We start from the raw sequence: 19870 nt of genomic DNA, 5'->3' as shown, positions 1-19870 counted from the left end.
TTGGAAAGTATTGCGTACAATTGTTGAGAGAAGATATTTTCTGTCCAGTTCGTTTGAGGTCTCGAGCCACTTGGCTCCGCCCACACCGAGGGCTCACGTGACTGACCGTCGCCCAGGTTGTGTCGAAAGCATCCTGGTGTTAGCAGTTAGCTAGCTGTTGACAAAATATATATATATTTAGCTCTGTATACACACTTTTTAAAAAAAATGGAGAATTACTATCGTGGCTTTAGAAACGAAAAAGAAGATAAGGAGCGACCCAGACAGGTCTCTTCTAACATGGTCTGACTGCTGATATCTAAAGAGGCTAGCTAACATAGCTAACAAACATTAGCTTCAGCGAACGTTCAAACTTTGACGAGCAGCAGCAGAAATGTTAGCTAGCTGCTTGTTGCAGATGTAAATACTGTCATTCAAGATAGACTAATATAACATGTGGCGTCCTTTTATCAGTCATGTTAACTTACTATGATTTTAGGTGTTAACGTGTATGCTGTTGAAGCGTTGATTTAATATAAAAAAGTGTTAACATTATTATTAAGTAAAGATCGCTAACTTATGAATGGATACGAGAGAGCTGTGAATGCTAACGTTAGCAGCTTTACTGTCACTAACAGACGAGCTTCAGCTTTACATCCGCTTAAATATATAAATAAGTCACAACTTTTTAACCAGATGTTATCTGAAGACTTACACGTCTGTGTTTTCTGTTTTACTTCGGCCTCTTGAAATAAATGATGCCTAGCACTAGGATGTCAGATGTGTGGGGATTAATGTTAGGACAGCAGTATTGTCTAGAAAACACAGCTGTCTGCTCATATCGATAATCCCCCTTTAATACCGTTTGCAGTACAACTGTGTTATTGCTTAGCGTGTTGTGTATTAGGCCTTATTTAGGAGTAAATTTGGATAGTTTATTTCACATAGTTTCAAAAGGCTGTAGTCTACTTGACTTGTAGTGATGTCTGGGGACGCTTCTGATAGTAGTGATGACTCTGATGCCAAAACAAATGAAACTGCCTGCACCGTCAAGCATCAGATCACCAATGGTAAGTGAAGTGTGCTGTTGTAAACTATAAGCATTCACTCATTCAGTCTACAAACCCTTTTTGAAATGTATTATGTGATATAATCTTTAAACATGTTATTTGGTCAACATTTACCGTGAGCGATAATAAACAGTGTGGCTTCAGTTTTATGAAATGTTATATTTTAAGATATTTCTATTATTCCGTGTCTCCAACATGTTTTTACAGAAGAACAAAATGTTAAATGATTTAACTCACTCAAAACAGTTTTTTCTTTTCTTTTTTCTTTTACAATTATAAAATATATTTATAGTATAAATATTTCCTTTATTCATATATATATATATAAACGATTTTTAAACCAAAGCAGAGGATTGCTGCTTTGTTCATGGTGTGTTAGTTTTTGATTGTTTATTTTGAAACAACATTAAAATAAGATAAACCAAAAAAAAGACAAAATAGTAGTATTCAAAAAGAAGTAGGGAAAAGTAAAAACTTGTATATCCCTACCCCCAGTTCAAGATGTTAGATGAGTCACTTGGTGGCACTGTATGTTTCCACCCAGCTGTCACGGCAGAGATGTATGACTGTACTTACTGTGATTGATCAGGGTGTGGATATAAACCAAAGTGCAGCCACCTTTTAATCTACACAGAACAATATTTTCACAAGTGGCATTAGAGCAACCGCTGTGTTGTTCTTCATGTAAACACTGGCTAACATAATAAAAAACATTCAATGTGTTTGACTGTTGATTTAGCTGTAAAACGACCAAAATGAATCCCAACTTTAATGTGAAATAATAGAAGCTGAACACTGTTCATGTTTTGCCCTAAGTTGACTGAAGACTTGAGAATCAATCAAACAGATCTGAATGTCTCACTGGCTCTTTTATCGTTTGAACGGTTAAGCGTATAGACCTTGTGGTTTTATCATCGTGTTTTGTTTTTGTCATTAGCTAACCTCACAGGTCACACTGAGAAGGTCGGCATGGAGAACTTTGAGCTGCTCAAAGTCTTGGGCACTGGAGGTAGGTGTCTTCACTCTTCTTTAAGCGTCAAATATATTCAGCACAGATGCAGCTGTTGTCAAACCTGAAGACATTTTTCAGAAAGATGTCGTTTCCCCAGTATCCCCAACGCGCACACGAAGTGTGTTCCTGCCATGGTTTAATATCTTGACGCGAAAGTGTTTCTAATTAAATGTCTTAGCTTGAAGAGAAAATGTCCCAGAGGGCTTAACTGTTGTGGTGAAGTATTTCTTTACATGGTGATTTGGGAAATGCAAATCGTCAAAGCAGCATGAGTAGTAGGTGAATGTTTATAAGAGACACCATATGCTGTAGATGTCTCTGTTATTAGCTCTCATGCATAATGAATACCTTTGAGAGATCCGAGATAAAAGCGTGCCTGATCCTTTTTTCTGTTGTGAAGGATTGTGTCTGCACGTGTATTCCAGAAGATAAAATGTTGCTTTCTCTTTGTCTAGCTTACGGGAAAGTGTTTTTGGTCAGGAAGAACACGGGTCATGATGAGGGACAGCTTTACGCCATGAAGGTAAGAATCATTGAGAATGGACTCAAAGTGATCGCCATGTCAAATAATCACTGGATTTAAAGTTTGACATGCAAATCAGATCGACCTTATCATAGGTAATAGATTTATATTGCTGAAAATGTCATTTTGCTTTAAAAGTGTCAAAGAAGACTTGGTTAAAGAGAGATAAATGTATTACCAGGCAGATGTGTACTTGTATTTGTCAGTACTGGGTTTCAGATCTTACAGAATACTTCCTAAACACAATATGTTAATCTTAGAGCGCCTTTTTCAAACTTGTTTTTTGTAATGACTACATATAAAAAAGTGAGTGATAAGTTTGTAATTGTTCATTACTGAGCTGCTTATGCACAACTGTTTTAGAGGAAGATAATATTGGGCCATTGTTCTTTTAACTGCAGAATGTATCGAAGCATTTCCAGGATGCCGTGATTTTTTTTCTGGTAACGACGCCGGTGACATTGATGGAAAATCAAAAAAGTTGAAGAGACACGTCCCGGTACTTCTGTTTGTCTCCTAGGTGTTAAAGAAAGCAGCCATTGTTCAAAAGGCAAAGACGACCGAACACACTCGCACTGAGAGGCAGGTGCTGGAACACATCCGCCAGTCTCCCTTCCTGGTCACGCTGCACTACGCCTTCCAGACACAGAGCAAACTTCACCTCATCCTGGGTGAGCGATAGGAAACTACAGTCATCTGTTGTCTCTGTCTTAAAGCGCTCAAGAGATGTTCTTTTTAATCTTTTTGTCTTTCACCGAGTGCTGCTGTGTTGAAATATTTTTGCTGTTTGTGTTTTGTCTTGTATAATGTGTATACGTGTATATTTCTGTGTGTTTGTGTGTGTGTGTGTGTGTGTGAGTACAGACTATGTGAGCGGCGGCGAGATGTTCACTCATTTGTACCAGCGGGATCACTTCTCTGAGGAGGCAGTGAGGATTTATATCGGGGAAATAATCCTGGCTCTGGAGCACCTTCACAAGGTGGGTGACACTCCTTCCAGGTCTGTAGCTTAATCCTACATTTATTAAAGTTTGTATAGAAGGGGGAAAAAAACAAAAACAACAACACCAACCTCACAGAGACACTGCACCAATACATCACCCTGTACACTGTTACATCAGTTCAGAAGACATAGAGCGACATTACTGTCTCGTATGAGTCCTTTTGCTGATAACCTCTCAAAGTGTGTTTTTTTTGTTTTGTCCTCGGCAACATCCTGGTTAAATAAAAGGGCTTTTCAAAGTACTATGTTTGACATTCTTCACTGTTTAGTGCCAGAAACAAACATCCTGTCTTTACTCAGGCTTTTGTAAGACGTACTTTAAGATAAATTCTCCAAATTAACTGACAACCATATCTTGGGATTTTCGTCTCGAGAGTATTAAAAAATAAAATCAACAACGTTGTAGCAGCGGCACCATCGGGTCGCTTATATTCTCAATGACATAGGACAAAAGACAAAGTATTTAGCTCATTCTTCTGTGTGTAAAGCCCTGCTACGTTTCGGTTCCTAACCGTGAATCTAACTGGCCACTTGTTTTTCATTGTTCTTGTACAGCTTGGGATCGTGTACCGAGACATCAAGTTGGAGAACATTCTGCTGGACAGCGAAGGCCACGTGGTGTTGACAGATTTCGGGCTCAGCAAAGAGTTTCTGGAAGAAGAGGTATGTAAAGCAAAAATGCACACATCTTAACATTAACTGTTTGTGTATGTGGACAAGTGTTAGAGACATAATCATGTTTGTTTACTGAGGAGTTCTTTTCCTTGTCTTCCTTATCTCTATTTACTTCACAGAAAGAAAGGACCTACTCTTTCTGTGGCACCATTGAGTACATGGCGCCTGAGATCATCAGGGGGAAATCAGGACACGGCAAGGTGACGAGCGTCGTTGTTGAGTTCAGTCACTTTGGGAGTGCGAAAGAGTCGTAGAGGCCCTGTACGACTTGTCGTCACATTTATTTTCCATGACAAAGTTTCAGATTGTTTTGGAGAACATTTAGCTCCAGATGTTTTAATTACTTTGCAGCATTAAAAGCTGAGAGTTGAAAGTATGCGACGGTAACTGTAGTGCCTCAGCTGGAAACTGTCTATAAATAGATTTACTTTGAACGCAGCACAGGCGGATCGCCGCAGACTAGATCGAAAGTAAGATTGACATTTTTGGTCATGAAAGAAGAAGGTTTAACCCGGGCTCTACTGAAAAATGTACACGTCGGGAGCCTTATCTGCCCACCGTTGTTCTCTTTTCCTTCATGTAAACTTTGTGAACGTGTTTCTGCTCTCAGTCGGTAGACTGGTGGAGCCTTGGGATCCTGATGTTCGAGCTGCTGACAGGAGCGTCTCCCTTCACCCTGGAGGGAGAGAGGAACTCTCAGAGCGAGGTGTCAAAGTGAGTTTTGCTGACTCCATCGACATTAAACATGTATTCAAATCTTAAACCTCCTCCATTCTTCTTTAAAAAAAAATCCCACAGTCAGAGAAATGATGTCAGCTGTGGTGTTGATGTATCTATTCTCATTGATCTCGCGAGCACATGTTGAATTATACATGTGGTGGCCCGTATCACAGGGAGACAGTGTCAGTTTGGGTTGCAATTATCACTGAACGGGAATGATGTGCTTCCTTTTCCGCTCCGTGTTCTGTCAGACGGATTTTGCGCTGTGATCCTCCGTTCCCCTCGATGATTGGACCGACTGCTCAGGACCTGCTGAGGAAACTGTTGGTTAAAGATCCCCACAGGAGGCTGGGTTCAGGACCGCGAGGGTCTGAAGACATTAAAGCCCATTCCTTCTTCAAGGTCCGAAACACCTCGACATCCAGTCACATGCGTCCCCCTCTGTCGCCGCGTTTCCCTAACCTGACTCATCCGTCGCTGCGTTTGTGTCCTCGCAGGGTCTGAACTGGGCCGACCTCGCACAGAAGAAGTTGGCGAGTCCCTTCAAGCCAGAGCTGAAGAGCGAACTTGATGTGGGGAACTTTGCCGAGGAGTTCACAGGGATGGATCCTGTTTACTCTCCGGCCAGCACGCCCCCGAGCACTGACCGCCTCTTCCAGGTCAGTTTAAAAAAGCCAGATATCCAAAATCTCTTCCTGGGTTTCATTAGCAGGTATTTACCTGGTTTTTTGCTTGTTATCACCTTAAGTTCGTCAGATAAAGAACGACCAAGATGTCTGCCTGGGAAATAAATGAATACCTGTAAAAAGGAATAATAGCATGTTCGTTGTGTTTTGCTGATAAATCGGCTACATTCCAAACGTGACGTCTGTGTAATTTTAGGGTTACTCCTTCATCGCTCCTTCCATCCTCTTCAACAAGAATGCAGTTATGGGAGACTTTGTAGAGTCTCAGGTTGGTGCTGATCGACCAGGCTCAGCTTCTGTTCAACGCAGTGCAATGTTACAGGTATGTACCTCCCGCCAGTCGAACCTTGTATGAAACCTCTTGAGGCTCAGTTGAGATGGACCGTGTTTGTGAGCGAAGACAAACAGGAAGGAAGTGAAACTAGCAGTTGACCTTATGTCAGCGCGTGCTTCCTTTTTTATGGAGGAGGAGTCAGCTTTGAAAACAACATAACTGATACTTTGTTCTGATAACGATATCCAGTAAAACTGTTTAGCAATCAAACATTTCACATCAGCTGTCTTTAGTTGATTTGAATCACATTAACAGTGATTAAAAATGACATTGTTGTCAATAAGGATTCTCAAGTCTTCCACAAATCGGACCTTGTTGTTTAGTGTGAATCACAGCTGATTATGTAAAAGACAATCTGACACTTCAGGGTTTCTCCTGAAACGAGTGGTACTGCTCCTTCAGTGAAGACTCATTCAGTCTGTTTGTTTCAGGATAACGTAAGTGAGACACACACTTACTCAAATGTTTTATTTGTTATATAATTGTCCAAAGTAACAGAACATGTTGTTTATTTCTGTCAGAAAAAGGAAACGTGGTGCTAATTTTGCTCCGTTGTTAGAGTGGCTGACTCCAGCCCTCGTGTTGTCGCAGGTTCGAGTCCTGATCATCCTCCTCTCTCTCTCTCTCTCTCTCCACATTTCCTGTCTCCCTCAAGTTTGCCCTCGAATCAAAAGCCAAAAATCCTCCCAAAAAATATTCTTTAAAAATAGATGAGATAACCCGAGCTGTCGCTACTTCTCCTACTCTGAGCTCCCTTTCCCGAGTTCTAGTAACAGTGATGTATGAATAAGAAAGACTTTGCACAACAATACAAAAAACAACAATCGCAGCACATGTCTCTTAACAGCTAAATGGGAATCGTGTTTTTCCCTCTTTGCTCAGGAATCCCAGTTTTTCCAGCACTATGAGCTTTGTCTCCATGGGCCACCCCTGGGTGAGGGCAGTTTCTCTGTGTGCAGGAAGTGCCGACACATCCAAAGTGGCCACGAATACGCCGTCAAGATTGTCAGCCGCAGGTGAGTGGAGATGTGATACAGCGTAAACCATCTCAAAGTGTTTCTAAAAGCTTGGCTTCGCTCATCTGAAATATTTGTCCTCCGACTGTGTTAGAATGGAAGCAAACACTCAGAGAGAGATCGCTGCGCTGAGGCAATGCGAATCTCACCCAAATATCGTCAAGCTGCATGAAGTCTACACCGATCAGGTAAAGCACAAAGGCTACACGATGTAGTACATTTAGGAGTTTTGGAGGGGACTGAAATTGACATCGTAGGTGCATTTCTACTGTGAGACAGAATTTAAAAAATAAATAAATAAATAAAAAAGGAGGGGGGGGGGGTTAGTCTTGCATTGCATGGAAGCTTCCCCTGCTCGTGCTCAAGTCACCACATGTCCAGGCCCGTCTGAAGTTTGCCAGTGAACATCTGGATGATCCAGAGGAGGGATGGGAGAAAGTCATGTAGTCAGATGAGACCAAAATAGAACTTTTTTTTTTTTTTTTTTTTTTTTTGTCAAACTTCACTCGTCGTGTTTGGAGGAAAAAGAACGATGAATACCATCCCAAGAACACCATCCCTACTGTAAAGCATGGGGGTGGAAACATCATGCTTTGGGGGTGCTTTTCTGCCAAGGCGACATGACGACTACACCGTAATAAGGAGAGGATGAATGGGACCGTGTATTGGGAGATTTTTAGAAATAACCTCCTTCCCCTCAGAGCATTGACGAGAGGTTGTGGCCGGGTCTTCCAACATGACAACGACCCGAAAAACTAAAGAGTGACTCCGTCAGAAGCACGTCAAGGTTCTAGAGTGGCCAAGCCAGTCTCCAGATCAAAATCCAATAGAAAATCTTTGGAGGGAGCTGAAGCGCTGTGTTGCTCAGCGACGGCCCCCGAAAGCTGACAGATGTCGAGAAGATCTGTGTGGAGGAGTGAGCCACAGTCCCTGTTACAGTCTGTGCAAACCTGCTCCAGAACTACAGGAAATGTTTGACCTCCGGAACTGCAATCAAAGGCTTCTGTACCAAATATTAACACTGATTTTCAAATACTTTGGTACGGCAATAAAATACAAATAAATAATTTCAAAATCATACAATATGATTTCCTGAATTTTTAATTGAAACTCTGTCTCTCACAGTGGAAATGCACTTACAGTGGAAATTTCAGAGCCCTCCATAATTTTCTCCATAAAATGGGAGAACTTGTCAAATCGCAGGATGTTCAAATACATCTGTACCTCACTGTAAACTGAAGGGACTCTTAATGATCAGGATGTGATTTAAGAAATGTACATTAAATAACGCCCCCCCTCTCTTTCAGTACCACACATATTTGGTGATGGAGCTCCTGAAAGGAGGGGAGCTGCTGGAAAGGATCAAGAGAAAGAAACTGTTTGGCGAGGCGGAGGCCAGTCAGCTGTTACAGAGTCTGGTCTCAGCTGTCAGCTTTATGCACGAGGCTGGAGTCGTGCACAGGGACCTCAAACCAGAGGTGGGTTTTACTCTGATGACGGGTAACCTACACACTCAAAAGTACCCAGCATTGTCCCAGCATACATGACATCGTTCCTATGGAAACACGAGCACAAGACTTTTACAAACACATTTCGACTGCATTACCTCGTATACAGCTTTTAAATGTCTTTCAATTATAATAAACGTTCAAGTTTGGAGTTTAAAGGAAGTTGTGACATCTGTGGTAAAAAACAAACAAACAAGTAAAGTTTAAATGATGTGTTGTTTTTTTTCCTACCACCCCCTGCATGTGTCCTGTGCACTATAGGCCGACTTTCATAAAGTTGAAAGCAGACAGTGGGCTGTATGAAGCTGTTATTGTGGTTATCCTGCAGCATCATTTGCACATGAATGATTTAATTGTTGTAAACACAGTGGACGGTCGCGCGTAATGCCTCGATGTTGCGGCGCAGCACTTTGCCAAATGAACGCTGCAGATTTATAACACATATCCTGCCGTCTTCAGATGGCTGTGGGATTTAATTAACTGAAGGAGAAGGCTTTCATATAGTATAAAGCTGCTGTTAATGACAGATAGCGGCAAGAATCACCCATTAGCTTTTAGTGTTTTGCTGAAACGCCTGTCGTAATAGCATAAACTTTAGTTTTTGATGCCAATCTAAACTCATTCACCGGCTGGAAAGACTTTGATTAAAATGTTTATCTGCATTATTTCACAAGTCCTGCACATTTCTTCTGAGGTAGTTAGTTAGTCCGTCTCTGAAAGATGAATGGTGGATAGAGGAGAGATGTAAAATGTGATCCTGTCCAGCTGTTTTAAGTATTGTATTTACCAACATCCTAAAATCAGCTCTGCAGGAAAGTCCCATCTGTTCTTTCTCCACGTGTGCTGCACTGAGAGGAAAATGCCAAACACAATTGGAACGCATATGTCCAGATTAGGAACATGCCAACTGATTGTAGCAGTGGTGTTTTACGCTCATCAGGCAGGGAACTGGAGCCGAGTGTAGAAAAGCCCGAGAAATAATAGAGGATGAACATGGGTGTTATTTTCTTTTTTCCAGAACGTGCTGTTTACGGATGAGGGGGGAGACTCGGTGCTCAAAGTAATAGACTTTGGATTTGCCCGGCTGTGCCCTGCAGGCAGCGCCCCCCTGCAGACTCCCTGCTTCACTCTGCAGTACGCCGCACCCGAACTCTTCGAGAGTGCGGGATACGACAAAGCCTGCGACCTCTGGAGCCTCGGGGTCATTCTGGTAATGAAACGTAAAATAGTTCATTCCGTAGCATCAGTCAAGTCAAGAGGCGCACTAATGATTGGCTGTGTGATCCCTGTAGTACACCATGCTGTCCGGCCAGGTGCCATTTCAGAGTGAGCAGCGTGGGATGACCTCGTCATTCGCTGCTGACATCATGCAAAAAATCAAGGAGGGGGATTTCTCATTGGACGGGGAGGCCTGGAAGGGCGTGTCAGAGGATGCCAAAGAGCTGGTTAAAGGTACTTGATGACTGAAATTTAGCCAAACTGATAAGAGATGTGTGAGTCTGATACTTAAATGATTATAGCAGAGGAACAAATTCACTTAATAATACTCTGAGATACTGTTATCTATGACGTTTTTAGCTGTAACAAAACTAGAACTTTCTATGGAGATTGTCATGTGAGATGGAAATACGTCATGTGCAAAGTTGCTGCTCTGTTAGTGAATGTCATGGTCGATAGTTTAATTTCCTTTTTTTTTTTTTGTACATATCTTTTTGTGTTTGTTTGTGTTGACCGTTCTCTCTATGACTTCAGGTCTGCTGACAGTGGATCCAGAGAGGCGTCTCAAACTCTCCGATCTGAAAGAGAACAGCTGGCTGCAGGGCGGAGCCTCCATGTCCACCACGCCGCTGTGCACGCCTGATGTGCTTGAGTCCAGTGGTCCCACAGTCCGCACCTACGTCAACGCCACCTACAAGGTATCAGTATTGTGTGCAAAACTCCTCGAGGCTCTTTATAAAGATGTCAAGTGCACAGTACACTCCCACACTGTGTGATCTTTGTTGTCTCGTTTGATCGGTCTTCTCCGTCCCCAGGCTTTCAACCGCGGCAAGAGAGAGGGCTTCTTCCTCAAAAGCGTTGACAACGCGCCGCTTGCGAAACGACGAAAGCTGAAGATGACGAGCACCGGAGTCGAGACGCGATGGAGTTCATCCTCCTCTTCCTCCTCTTCCTCCACCTCCTCTTCTGCCTCTGCCTCTGCATCAGCCTCTGCCTCAGCCTCAGCGAAAGCATCCAAAGTGCAGCCAAAGCAAACTGTGAGCCCAAAGCAGAGCTAGCCTGAATAGCAGGGGGAGAGAATGAAGTGGTTTGTGTCTCTCTACTGGCAACACGCTGGCCTTCAGCGACAAGGTCACCCAGTTCCAGAAAACATTCACTGAAAAGCCAAAAGACTGCTTTATCTTTGCATTAAGTTTCAATATGAAATTGAATTCCACTTTTTAACATCAAGCAGCTTCATTCATCATGTCGTATTCTCCCCTAACCAAACATGTATTTTCAAAAAGATGGTGTTGGTGGACTAGTTAAGTATCTTTATAATGTACAGAAATCTGTGGCCTTGAGAAAAATGAACAGTTGCTCAGTATTCACTCACCATAATATGGTGACATCACACACTGAATTAGACATCTACCTATGTTCACTGTGGGTAAAAAAAAAACAAAGCGTGCCTGGCTATATAGGGATAAAGGGAAAAAGGAGCCATAAATGAGCAGAAGCCATATATATCAATTTAAGAGTTGTGGATTCACACAAATGTGTTCACAGCAAATGAGAATCTTACCTGGAATCAACAGGCTTAACCCTTTACATGCATGGTGGTATTTTTCTCAAGTTGCTGAACTTAAAATAATTGGGGGGAGAAAAAAAAAAGGCAAAACCTTGCCCACGAATTCTGCAGCGCTGTGGAAACTTTTATTGTTTTGCTTTTTTCATTTGTTCAGCAAAAATCCAGCTGTTTGCACAATTAGCAGAGAATGTTAATGATTTTTTTTTTTTTTTTTAAAGGTAGGTTTTTGGTAGTCTTGGTGAAATTATTGGGATGTTTGAAACCCCTGAGACAAAAAAAGGATGGAATATGTTTGAATCTATGTCCAGTCTGATCTGTGTCAGGGCACTGACTTCACACAGCACTGATGTCTTACAGACACTAACGTATCTGCAGATCCATATACCAACATGGAGAGCATGTCCTGAGAAACAGTCGCAGTGTGATGGACTGCAGAAAGGAGAGCGAGATTTCTTTCTTTCTTTCTTTCTTTCTTTCTTTCTTTCTTTCTTTCTTTCTTTCTTTCTTTCTTTCTCCATGCTCATGCTGTACATTTCTCGCGTTATCGTGCCGGTCTGAATATCTCTAGCATGCCTATCTGTTTGGTGGAAGAACCTTTTTTTTTAAATTACATGTTGGTACCATGAGCTCGTTAAGAAAAAGTCTGCCAGAATGTTTTAATGCTAACAAATGCAGCTGGATTATTTGTAGATTGACGCAAAATCCATTTTGGTGATTAATGCGCATCATAGAATTGAAATGGTGTTTCAGCTTCCTGCTGCCCCATCAGACCGTGCAGCTATCACAAACAAGAGAAACCTGGGCTCACATAATGATAGCCTTTTATTTTACATATGTGGTTTGAAAGATTTGATGGCTTTGCTCTTGAAATAATGTAACAGAATGAGACACTTAATAATGACTTTAATATGGTTTTAATGAGACCATAGAGCAGAGCTTGTGTACATATACTCATCTTTGATTGAAAGAAAACGCGTATAATGGTTTTTAATTAGACAACAGTTTTAATGGTGTAATTGTCTCCTGATGTGATTATGTTTTTGAATTGGATTTTTCTTTTTTCTTTTTTACATGTTGCACAGTCAGTTAATCATTTAAACACATTTCAGCTTTAAATGTGCTTTCTCTGATATTTATTACATGTCATTGATTAAAATGCAAAGGTATTGGGATTGTTGATTGAAATTGGCCCTTGTTGTATTCCAACTGTGTGTGTGTGTGTGTGTGTGTGTGTGTGTGTGTGTGTGTGTGTGTGTGTGTGTGTGTGTGTGTGTGTGTGTGTGTGTGTGTGTGTGTGTGTGTGTGTGTGTGTGTGTGTGTGTGTGTGTGTGTGTGTGTGTGTGAGAGCATGATTGGTGCTGGGAGGTTTGTTGTAACAATATTTCTGTACCAGATGAAGCATTATTGCAAGTTACTGTATTATTCCTTGTTGTTTGACGCCTTTGTCTCTTGAAAGGTAACTGGCTGTTTGTGTTTGAACGTCGACGTTTCGACTTGCTTTTATCGGTCTTTCACTTCTTTAGTTGTAGTAAATGATGTTTTCTCTTTCTCTTGTTTTATTTTGAGCGTTGTTTTACTGAGATGCACTGTCACTGATGTCGTAACTGGGAATATTCTCTTTTGCACCAAGTTTTTATTATTTTCTTTTGTCGGTGCAAAATAAAGATGACTTTTAAATATCTGGTTGTTTGTTTTGTAATTGTTCTGTTGCTGTGAACACAGACTCCACTGACATCCTTTAAATACTGACGGTGAAACTGCATCATTGCCACATTGCCATCACTATAGATCGGAAAGAAAGTCTTTCTACCTGTTCAATTGCAGCTGTTTCAGTGTTTTGTAAGTGGGAGGGAAAAGCTTTCTTGAAAAAAAAAAAAAAAGATCAAGAGTATTTATCAGACAGCTCCTCCACGAGACATTTGAGGACAGAGTAGGAACAGTTTTTTTTCTCCTTTGTTGCCCAGCCACTGATATCGATCCTAAACTCTCTAGATACACATTCAACAAAGGACAAGTGGCCATGCTGTATAATTCGTGTTCAAGTCTTTAGGGGTTTAGAAGGTAACCTAAATTCAACAAAAATTCTGGTTTTGACGAATACATAAAAAATGACATTTTTGGGGCATTTATCAATCATTTTTTGGGTCCATAACTTAGCTCTCAGCTTTCACAGGGGTTTGGATTAAGATGAAAGCTTCCTAGCACTCGGGTGCTTGTTCCCTCTCAGTGCTGGCTACTTGACATACTCGATGTCTGACTTCTTCAGAATTTGTTTCATTTAATGTGCTATGAAAACAGAATTAATTCACAAATGCAGCTCACTTAATTTGAATTTGGTAGCAGGTGGCACAGGCAAGCTTGACCTTGCAGATAACAAGCTGGGTGATAGTGACTGCTGAGCTTATTTCTGTGTTTTAACTGGTTGACGTCCTTGAAATTCTTCGGCCTGTATGACCGCTGAAATCCTCAACTAACAAATTAGAGAAAACACGTTTGTAGTAACAGCACAGAAGATGGAGGAGCAGGAGAATGGAGGACTGATTTTAACCAACTTGACAGCAGTGTGGAAAAGTTTCATCCAACCAAACAGTCATTTAATGAGTCCCGTTTCATGTGTTAGTGAGCTAGACTCAATGCCTTTAAAAATGTATTAGTAGAGATTACATGCTAATCAATCTTCATGCATAGTGTATAATACGTATGCATGTTTCTGACTGTGTCTTAAAGTGGACTGAATCCACAGTCAAAGGGAGTAGGTTTCTTGTCTTTAAAAACATGACAGTTGTTACTGTACTGCACATGGAAGTGACAATGACCAACAATAATTCTCAGCTTCCATGCTGCAACACTAAAGCAAAGTGTGTGAGTCCATAGGGATTCAGATGACACATCACTGTTTATATATATATATATATTTGAACACAATGATGCTGCCACTAAAAGCTCAGTTGTCTACCAAACCAATCATTAATGACTGAAATAAAACCAAATCAAAAAGTGAAATGAGAACAAAACTGAATAAAACTGCTGTTTATTCTGTTCTAAATTCTACATGAGGTTATGAGTCCATATGTCCCACACCAATAAGGCACTAAAGGCATATTTCCCTTTAAAACTTGACTCAAGTACAATCATTCATCAAAAAAATGCTGGAAAAAAAAGATCTGTGCCTTATTTGAAGCCAATTCGATCACTGTAATGCACTTTTTACTGGTTTCATAAATAAATTAGATCACAACATCCGCTCATTGTTTGTTTTTACTGGACATTATTTTAAAACAGAGAGGATTTTTCTGCTGATCTTGGATAATAAAGGTCCACTCTATTGTAATTATCTTTCTGAGCAGCCACACACATGCTGATACTGCAGTAAGACAAACCTTGGGGCCTTATGACCATGTAACACTGTGCAGTACAAGGTCCCATTTGTACTATGAGATTTTTGTACCATTAGGGGGCTGCTGTGTGCTGTCCTATGACCTCTGTGTCCCATAATCTTAATCTATAACAGTTCTCCCATCTCACTTCACTTCAGTGAAACATTTAAACATGTCTGGAAGCCCCCAGAGGCAAGTAAAATAATAAATCTGTTTTTTCCATTTTTTTCAGGGTGATCTTAACGTCATTGTTACCTGTTAGAAATAGTTGATTTAAAAAAAGGAGCCAGATTCACAGAGAGAGTGAGCCGTTTTTGCAGGTTCTAAACCTGTACAAATGAGAGAAATGATAGCGTGGAATCCTCCAAACATGGGCAAAGGGTGAAATGCGTGCAGACTGCACTTAAACTGCACTGCCAAGCAGATAGCATCCTGGGTGCGCCTGTCTCATTTACTTTGCCTTTGCTTGCTTCATTCCAGTCTTTCGTCATAATAAACCTTGAAAAAGTTTCCCCTCCCTTCTCATCATCTTTATGTGGGCAAAACAGCTTAGAGTGCGGCGCTGCAGCGTGGAGCGTGTCAGAGAGCTCTTCTCCACATTCAGACACAAAAACGAGAGCAAATTGCACAGAGCAGGACAACTCAGCCTTTTTATGCACCATCCTTACTTAGTGGATCTGGCCCTGAGTGTAGTAACAATGGTCTTCTGAGTCTCAGTTAAGAATTATTAAGGATTTTCTCCTGTGTTTTATTTCTCTATTTTTTGTTTTGTTTTCATTAATGAATGTGATCTACTACAAAACGGAGCCTGGAGAAACATCTTCTTTCACCTGACAAAATAATGAATTATTTTAAATATCTCAGAAATATAATCAAGGCAACAGATTTTATTTTAACTGTTTCAAAGTAAATATCTGTATGAGATAAAACAAGTTAGATCACACCAAGTGAGTGAATGACAAGATAGGCATGCCAGAGCTTCAATAAATTGTGCTCAGTAAACAATAGAGTGTCAGATAATTTAACATGGCCTGCATTGGATGTGTGTTTTTAGCAATGTGAGCCGTGACGGTCAGTGCGGAGCATTTGTTACACATGCTACATCTCCCCATTAGACCACTTGATTGTGTGAACCACTGCTCAGGACAGAGCACCAATTACAGCAACAGCACAGGACACATACCAGGACACAGTGACATAGGGCAGGACAGAAAAGGACACAGTGACCACCTAATGATACGAGACGCCCATTACACAGGACAAGACACTAAATTACATCATCTAATTAAATTACAGTCTTTCTTGTGCACCAAAGAGCCAACAGCCTGTAAAAGACAGAAAAGTGTTTGTCGATCTAGTGATGTACAAATCAAAGTACAGTAAGTGCTGAGTGGAGTGAGACAACTGCAAAAAGATAAAAATGAATGTTTTCCCAAAAAGTTGGGACATTGTGTTTAATGTAAATGAAAGCATTCCACTCAGCAACTTGTAGGTGCAGTTCTCAAACGCTTACATGGTGCTGTTAAAAGAAGAGGTGACGCAACACGAGGTAAACATGACTCTGTCTCAGCCTTTGAAACAAGTTTCTGTCATCAAGTTCAAAATGGGTATAAAATATTCCCCCCATAATAACAGTGGTTAGTTTCAACATTTGAGTTGTTTTCTTTTTCTCTCTTTTTAAAAAAAAAAATCAAATTCTTGGTAGCCTATATTTTCAAAATCATTTTATTTACATTTTCTTCACTGTACCAATTTTTATGGAACCATGGATTGTATCTGTGGCTGTCACAGTAAGTCCAATTAATGAGGGATTTGTTTACTTGCATTGTTTATGGCTTCTTATGTGGACTCTGTCTGCACATATTTCCCATGAGTGGAATCTTTCAAAAGACAAAGCTAATGAGCAGGTTGCAGAAAACTATGGTTTACCAATGCTGACAATAATATACTGTACTCAAGTCCCAAGTGCTTTCTCGTTTCGGTGTTCTAAACCAATTGTTTCCAACCTGGAGGTATGGCATCCCTGGTGGGGCGGGGGCGCGAGGCTTTCTACTCTGCGGTTGTCAAAATTGGATTTGTGCATATTAAATAAAATCATGATAAATGTTTAATTTTTTTATTGATCCTCTGGAGTTAAGGTACAAGTTTTAGTTGTGCGACACCTATGACGTCACAGCCACTAACCAGTAAGCAACTGACGAGTGTCCCAGATGCTTTTTGATTTTGCTGAATGAGTGCATAACATAGTCCACTACATAGTGGACTATAGTTACTATATAGTGGTTAGGGGGGTAGGGAATAAGAGTGTGATTTCAGACACAGCACAAAACCAATCATAGCTATCTCCTGGCTCATGAATACCTTTATCCTCCCATACTGGAGAAGCAAATTGGAAATAACTAACGAGAAAGGAATACTATAAAAAATAGGGCTGTGTAAGGTCCACTGATTTATCCCATATTAACACTAGATAGGACCACATTAAAGTTTGGCGCATGTTTTAGTGGTATGGTAGAGAAAACTAAATCCTTTAATCTATGAGGGTGGGCTATGTTTTCCTCTATACATATGAAACAGCAGCATCAGGGTTACACCAGGTTGAGATAGGTCTTAAAACATAATGGCAAGGAATAGTATTTCAACTAAGAGACTAAGGCCTTGTTCAGATTGCACCGCCAAATCTGATTTTTAGCACATCCAGAGTGTATGTAGTTTGTACTTTGTTTTGTACTTTTGACACACTTAGGCTATTACATGTATTTTGGATTTTAATTTAATTATTTTGAGGCATAATCAATACAGGTTCACGGAAGTTAAGTTGTCAACGTGAGGCAGGCTAGTGGTGCTGACGCAGAGAGAAGTAAAAAGGTTTCCCATTTGCTCTATGCTCGCTCTACATGTGTCACAGTCCAAGATGTAGCATCCAATGATTTTAGCTCCAGTCACTAACAAGAGCCATGTTTTCAGAGACAGAAAAATTGATTGAGTTATGTCTGTGTCATGGTTGTTGTCTGGCTTAGTTCTGTATTTCATCTTGTTTTAGTTTTCATTTTTCTCTAGTGTATCTCCGTGTTAATGTTTCCTAGTGTTGAACGTTTTCCTTCTGTGTTTTAATGTTTCCTAGTCTAGTGGTTACTTGTTTAGTCTTTAGTGTTTTAAGTTTTATTTTGTAACGTCTTCTTCTTGTGCCTCTCTGTGGACCTTTCTTCAGTGTTCCATGTTTGACTTTGTAGTTTTCAGTGTTTCCTGCCTCTCTGTGTTTCCCTCCTGTCTTGATTACCCTGATTAGTTTCACCTGTTTCATTAGTCTCACCTGTGTCTGATTACCCCATGTCTATTTAGTCTCTGTGTTTCTTACCCTCGGTGTCAGTTCATTGTTGTATTCTGCAGTCTGTCGGAGTTGTGGTCTGTAGGTTGTAATTTGTCACACTCTGCTCTTGGATTTACTTTGTTTCTCCGCTTGGTTTTCTGGACGTTTTGGATTTATTTAAATAAGTTTTGTTTTGCCTTTTGTTTAAATAAACCTTTTTGTATTTTTACCTGCAACTGGGTCCTCCTCCCTGTTTTTCTACCAGTCATCCAAGTGCACGTTTTCAGCCGTGCGTCTTTTGGAGACATGGGTACCAGAACCATGACCCAGAAAAGACTCGCACACCTGATCCATGCCCACACAGACATTATGAATTCATTCATTATGATTCGTCCTCTTATGAGAGACTTTATCTCCACGACCCCAGAGTGTACCTCGACATTTGGACACCTGTAACCAGGGCACCCTGTCTACAGCTCAAAGTAAGATCATGTTGCCGCCGCGCACTATCATATCTGTTCATGAAGTAAACGTCACACTGTAGTATTTTTTGCGATGTGGTGGGGATGGAGATAGTCTCGTTTGATCTTGTGTTCTGTGCGTAATGGATGTGGAGAATGTTTAAATAGTCTGAGATTATTTCCTTGTGCTTTGCATAAAAAGGTTGGAGATGAAGGGGGGAGGGGGAGTGTTATTTTGTGCGTGTGTTTGCGCAATTGATGTGGTTTGATTATTTCTTTTTGCTCGTAGGCTAAAAGGATTTTGGAGTTGATAGAGTCGCGTGTGACATAAACGTAGGTGCAGTGACTCAGGTTCATGCCAGCTGATCAAGTATAATGTATTGTTAAAGCGTTATTGTGACGTTTAAGTAAGAGCGCATATGTTCTCTGAGAACTGATGTGTGACAGACCCTGGCTGTGTGCACTGAAGTGTATGAAGTGGTGAATCTGTCTATTTAGTTATTTTGAAATACTTAAATATATTTTACAAATGTATTTGTAATAGGCCTATAGGTTTTGTTATCCACCCACTGTTCAAAATAACTTCCATTGGCCCACACAGGAGACTAACAAGACACAAGTGAAGACAGTCAGGGCAATCAAGACAGGAGGGAAACACAGAACTCAAGAATATAATAAAAACACACCAGAACACAAGTATACGAAGTTAAAATATTAAACTAGAAAACACACAAGGGAAACACCAAGATCAGAAATGACTAAATAAGAAGGGTAAAACTCAAGACCAAACTAGGAAACATAAAGATAAGACAGAAATGGAATCAGAACTACGAAAACAAATGAACATCTAAACTTTGAAAATACACCACAAAACGAGAAAACGTCACGACACTTGCAATGTCATATTTACTGTATTTATGGGTTATGAATACATGAATGGTCCTCCAAAGTCGAAATTATAAGTGGCAAATTATGAAATTTCTATGATACAGGAGTTGCTGCTGTGAAATTTGCATGATGTTTCAGGGCAGAAAAAGCTTGGAAAAAGTGTCAAAAATCATGGATTCCTAAAATATTTTCATTATTTTTGTTCAGAGCAACTATTATTTTAAGTAGTTGCACATTTGTGTAATTGCATCTATTAGATGTCGCAAGGAAGCACACTCCTGACATTTCACTTTTTTTTCTTTTTTTTCTTTTTTTTTTTAGCGGAGCAAATATTTGCTAAGTATAATGGTATTTAAGCTGATAAAGTAATTCATTTGTCAACTACATACCTGATGGGCATTCAATGTTCTTCATTCTGTTGTAGAAGCATGAAGGTGCTTTGTGCTAAATGTTCTTGGTAATTAAACATCATCCACAAAATGCAGCCTTTATTTTCACCTTTACTGTATGTTTAGTGCTT

The 19870-nt window shown here is 40.4% G+C and overlaps 3 protein-coding genes across 6 annotated transcripts in view; 2 read left to right on the top strand and 1 right to left on the bottom strand.

Annotated features, from left to right (window-relative positions):
- spata22 (spermatogenesis associated 22) overlaps positions 1 to 19870 on the bottom strand; it is a 277137-nt gene that overhangs the window by 16081 nt on the left and 241186 nt on the right. The gene's annotated exons all lie outside the window — the stretch shown is intronic.
- On the top strand, positions 5 to 12993 carry rps6ka4 (ribosomal protein S6 kinase, polypeptide 4). Its single transcript, XM_079355218.1, has 18 exons — positions 5 to 1049; positions 1987 to 2058; positions 2517 to 2584; positions 3105 to 3255; positions 3449 to 3564; positions 4143 to 4250; positions 4382 to 4462; positions 4873 to 4976; positions 5234 to 5384; positions 5480 to 5641; positions 5865 to 5990; positions 6885 to 7018; positions 7113 to 7206; positions 8326 to 8496; positions 9545 to 9736; positions 9819 to 9978; positions 10279 to 10442; positions 10560 to 12993. Exons 1-18 carry the CDS (start codon positions 962 to 964, stop codon positions 10800 to 10802), a joined length of 2385 nt encoding a protein of 794 aa, XP_079211344.1. The 5' UTR covers positions 5 to 961; the 3' UTR covers positions 10803 to 12993.
- The window catches only part of flrt1a (fibronectin leucine rich transmembrane protein 1a), a 75879-nt gene continuing 74077 nt past the window's right edge, over positions 18069 to 19870 (top strand). Inside the window, exon 1 of the mRNA XM_079356637.1 lies at positions 18069 to 18483. The gene's annotated coding sequence lies outside the window, so the exon portion shown is untranslated. The remainder of the gene's footprint in view (positions 18484 to 19870) is intronic.

This window comes from Symphodus melops (assembly GCF_947650265.1).
Source record: "Symphodus melops genome assembly, chromosome: 11".
In the NCBI taxonomy this organism is placed as follows: Eukaryota; Metazoa; Chordata; class Actinopteri; order Labriformes; family Labridae; genus Symphodus; species Symphodus melops.
The sequence above is the reverse complement of the archived record's forward strand: the minus strand, read 5'-3'. Positions and strand labels throughout refer to the sequence as shown.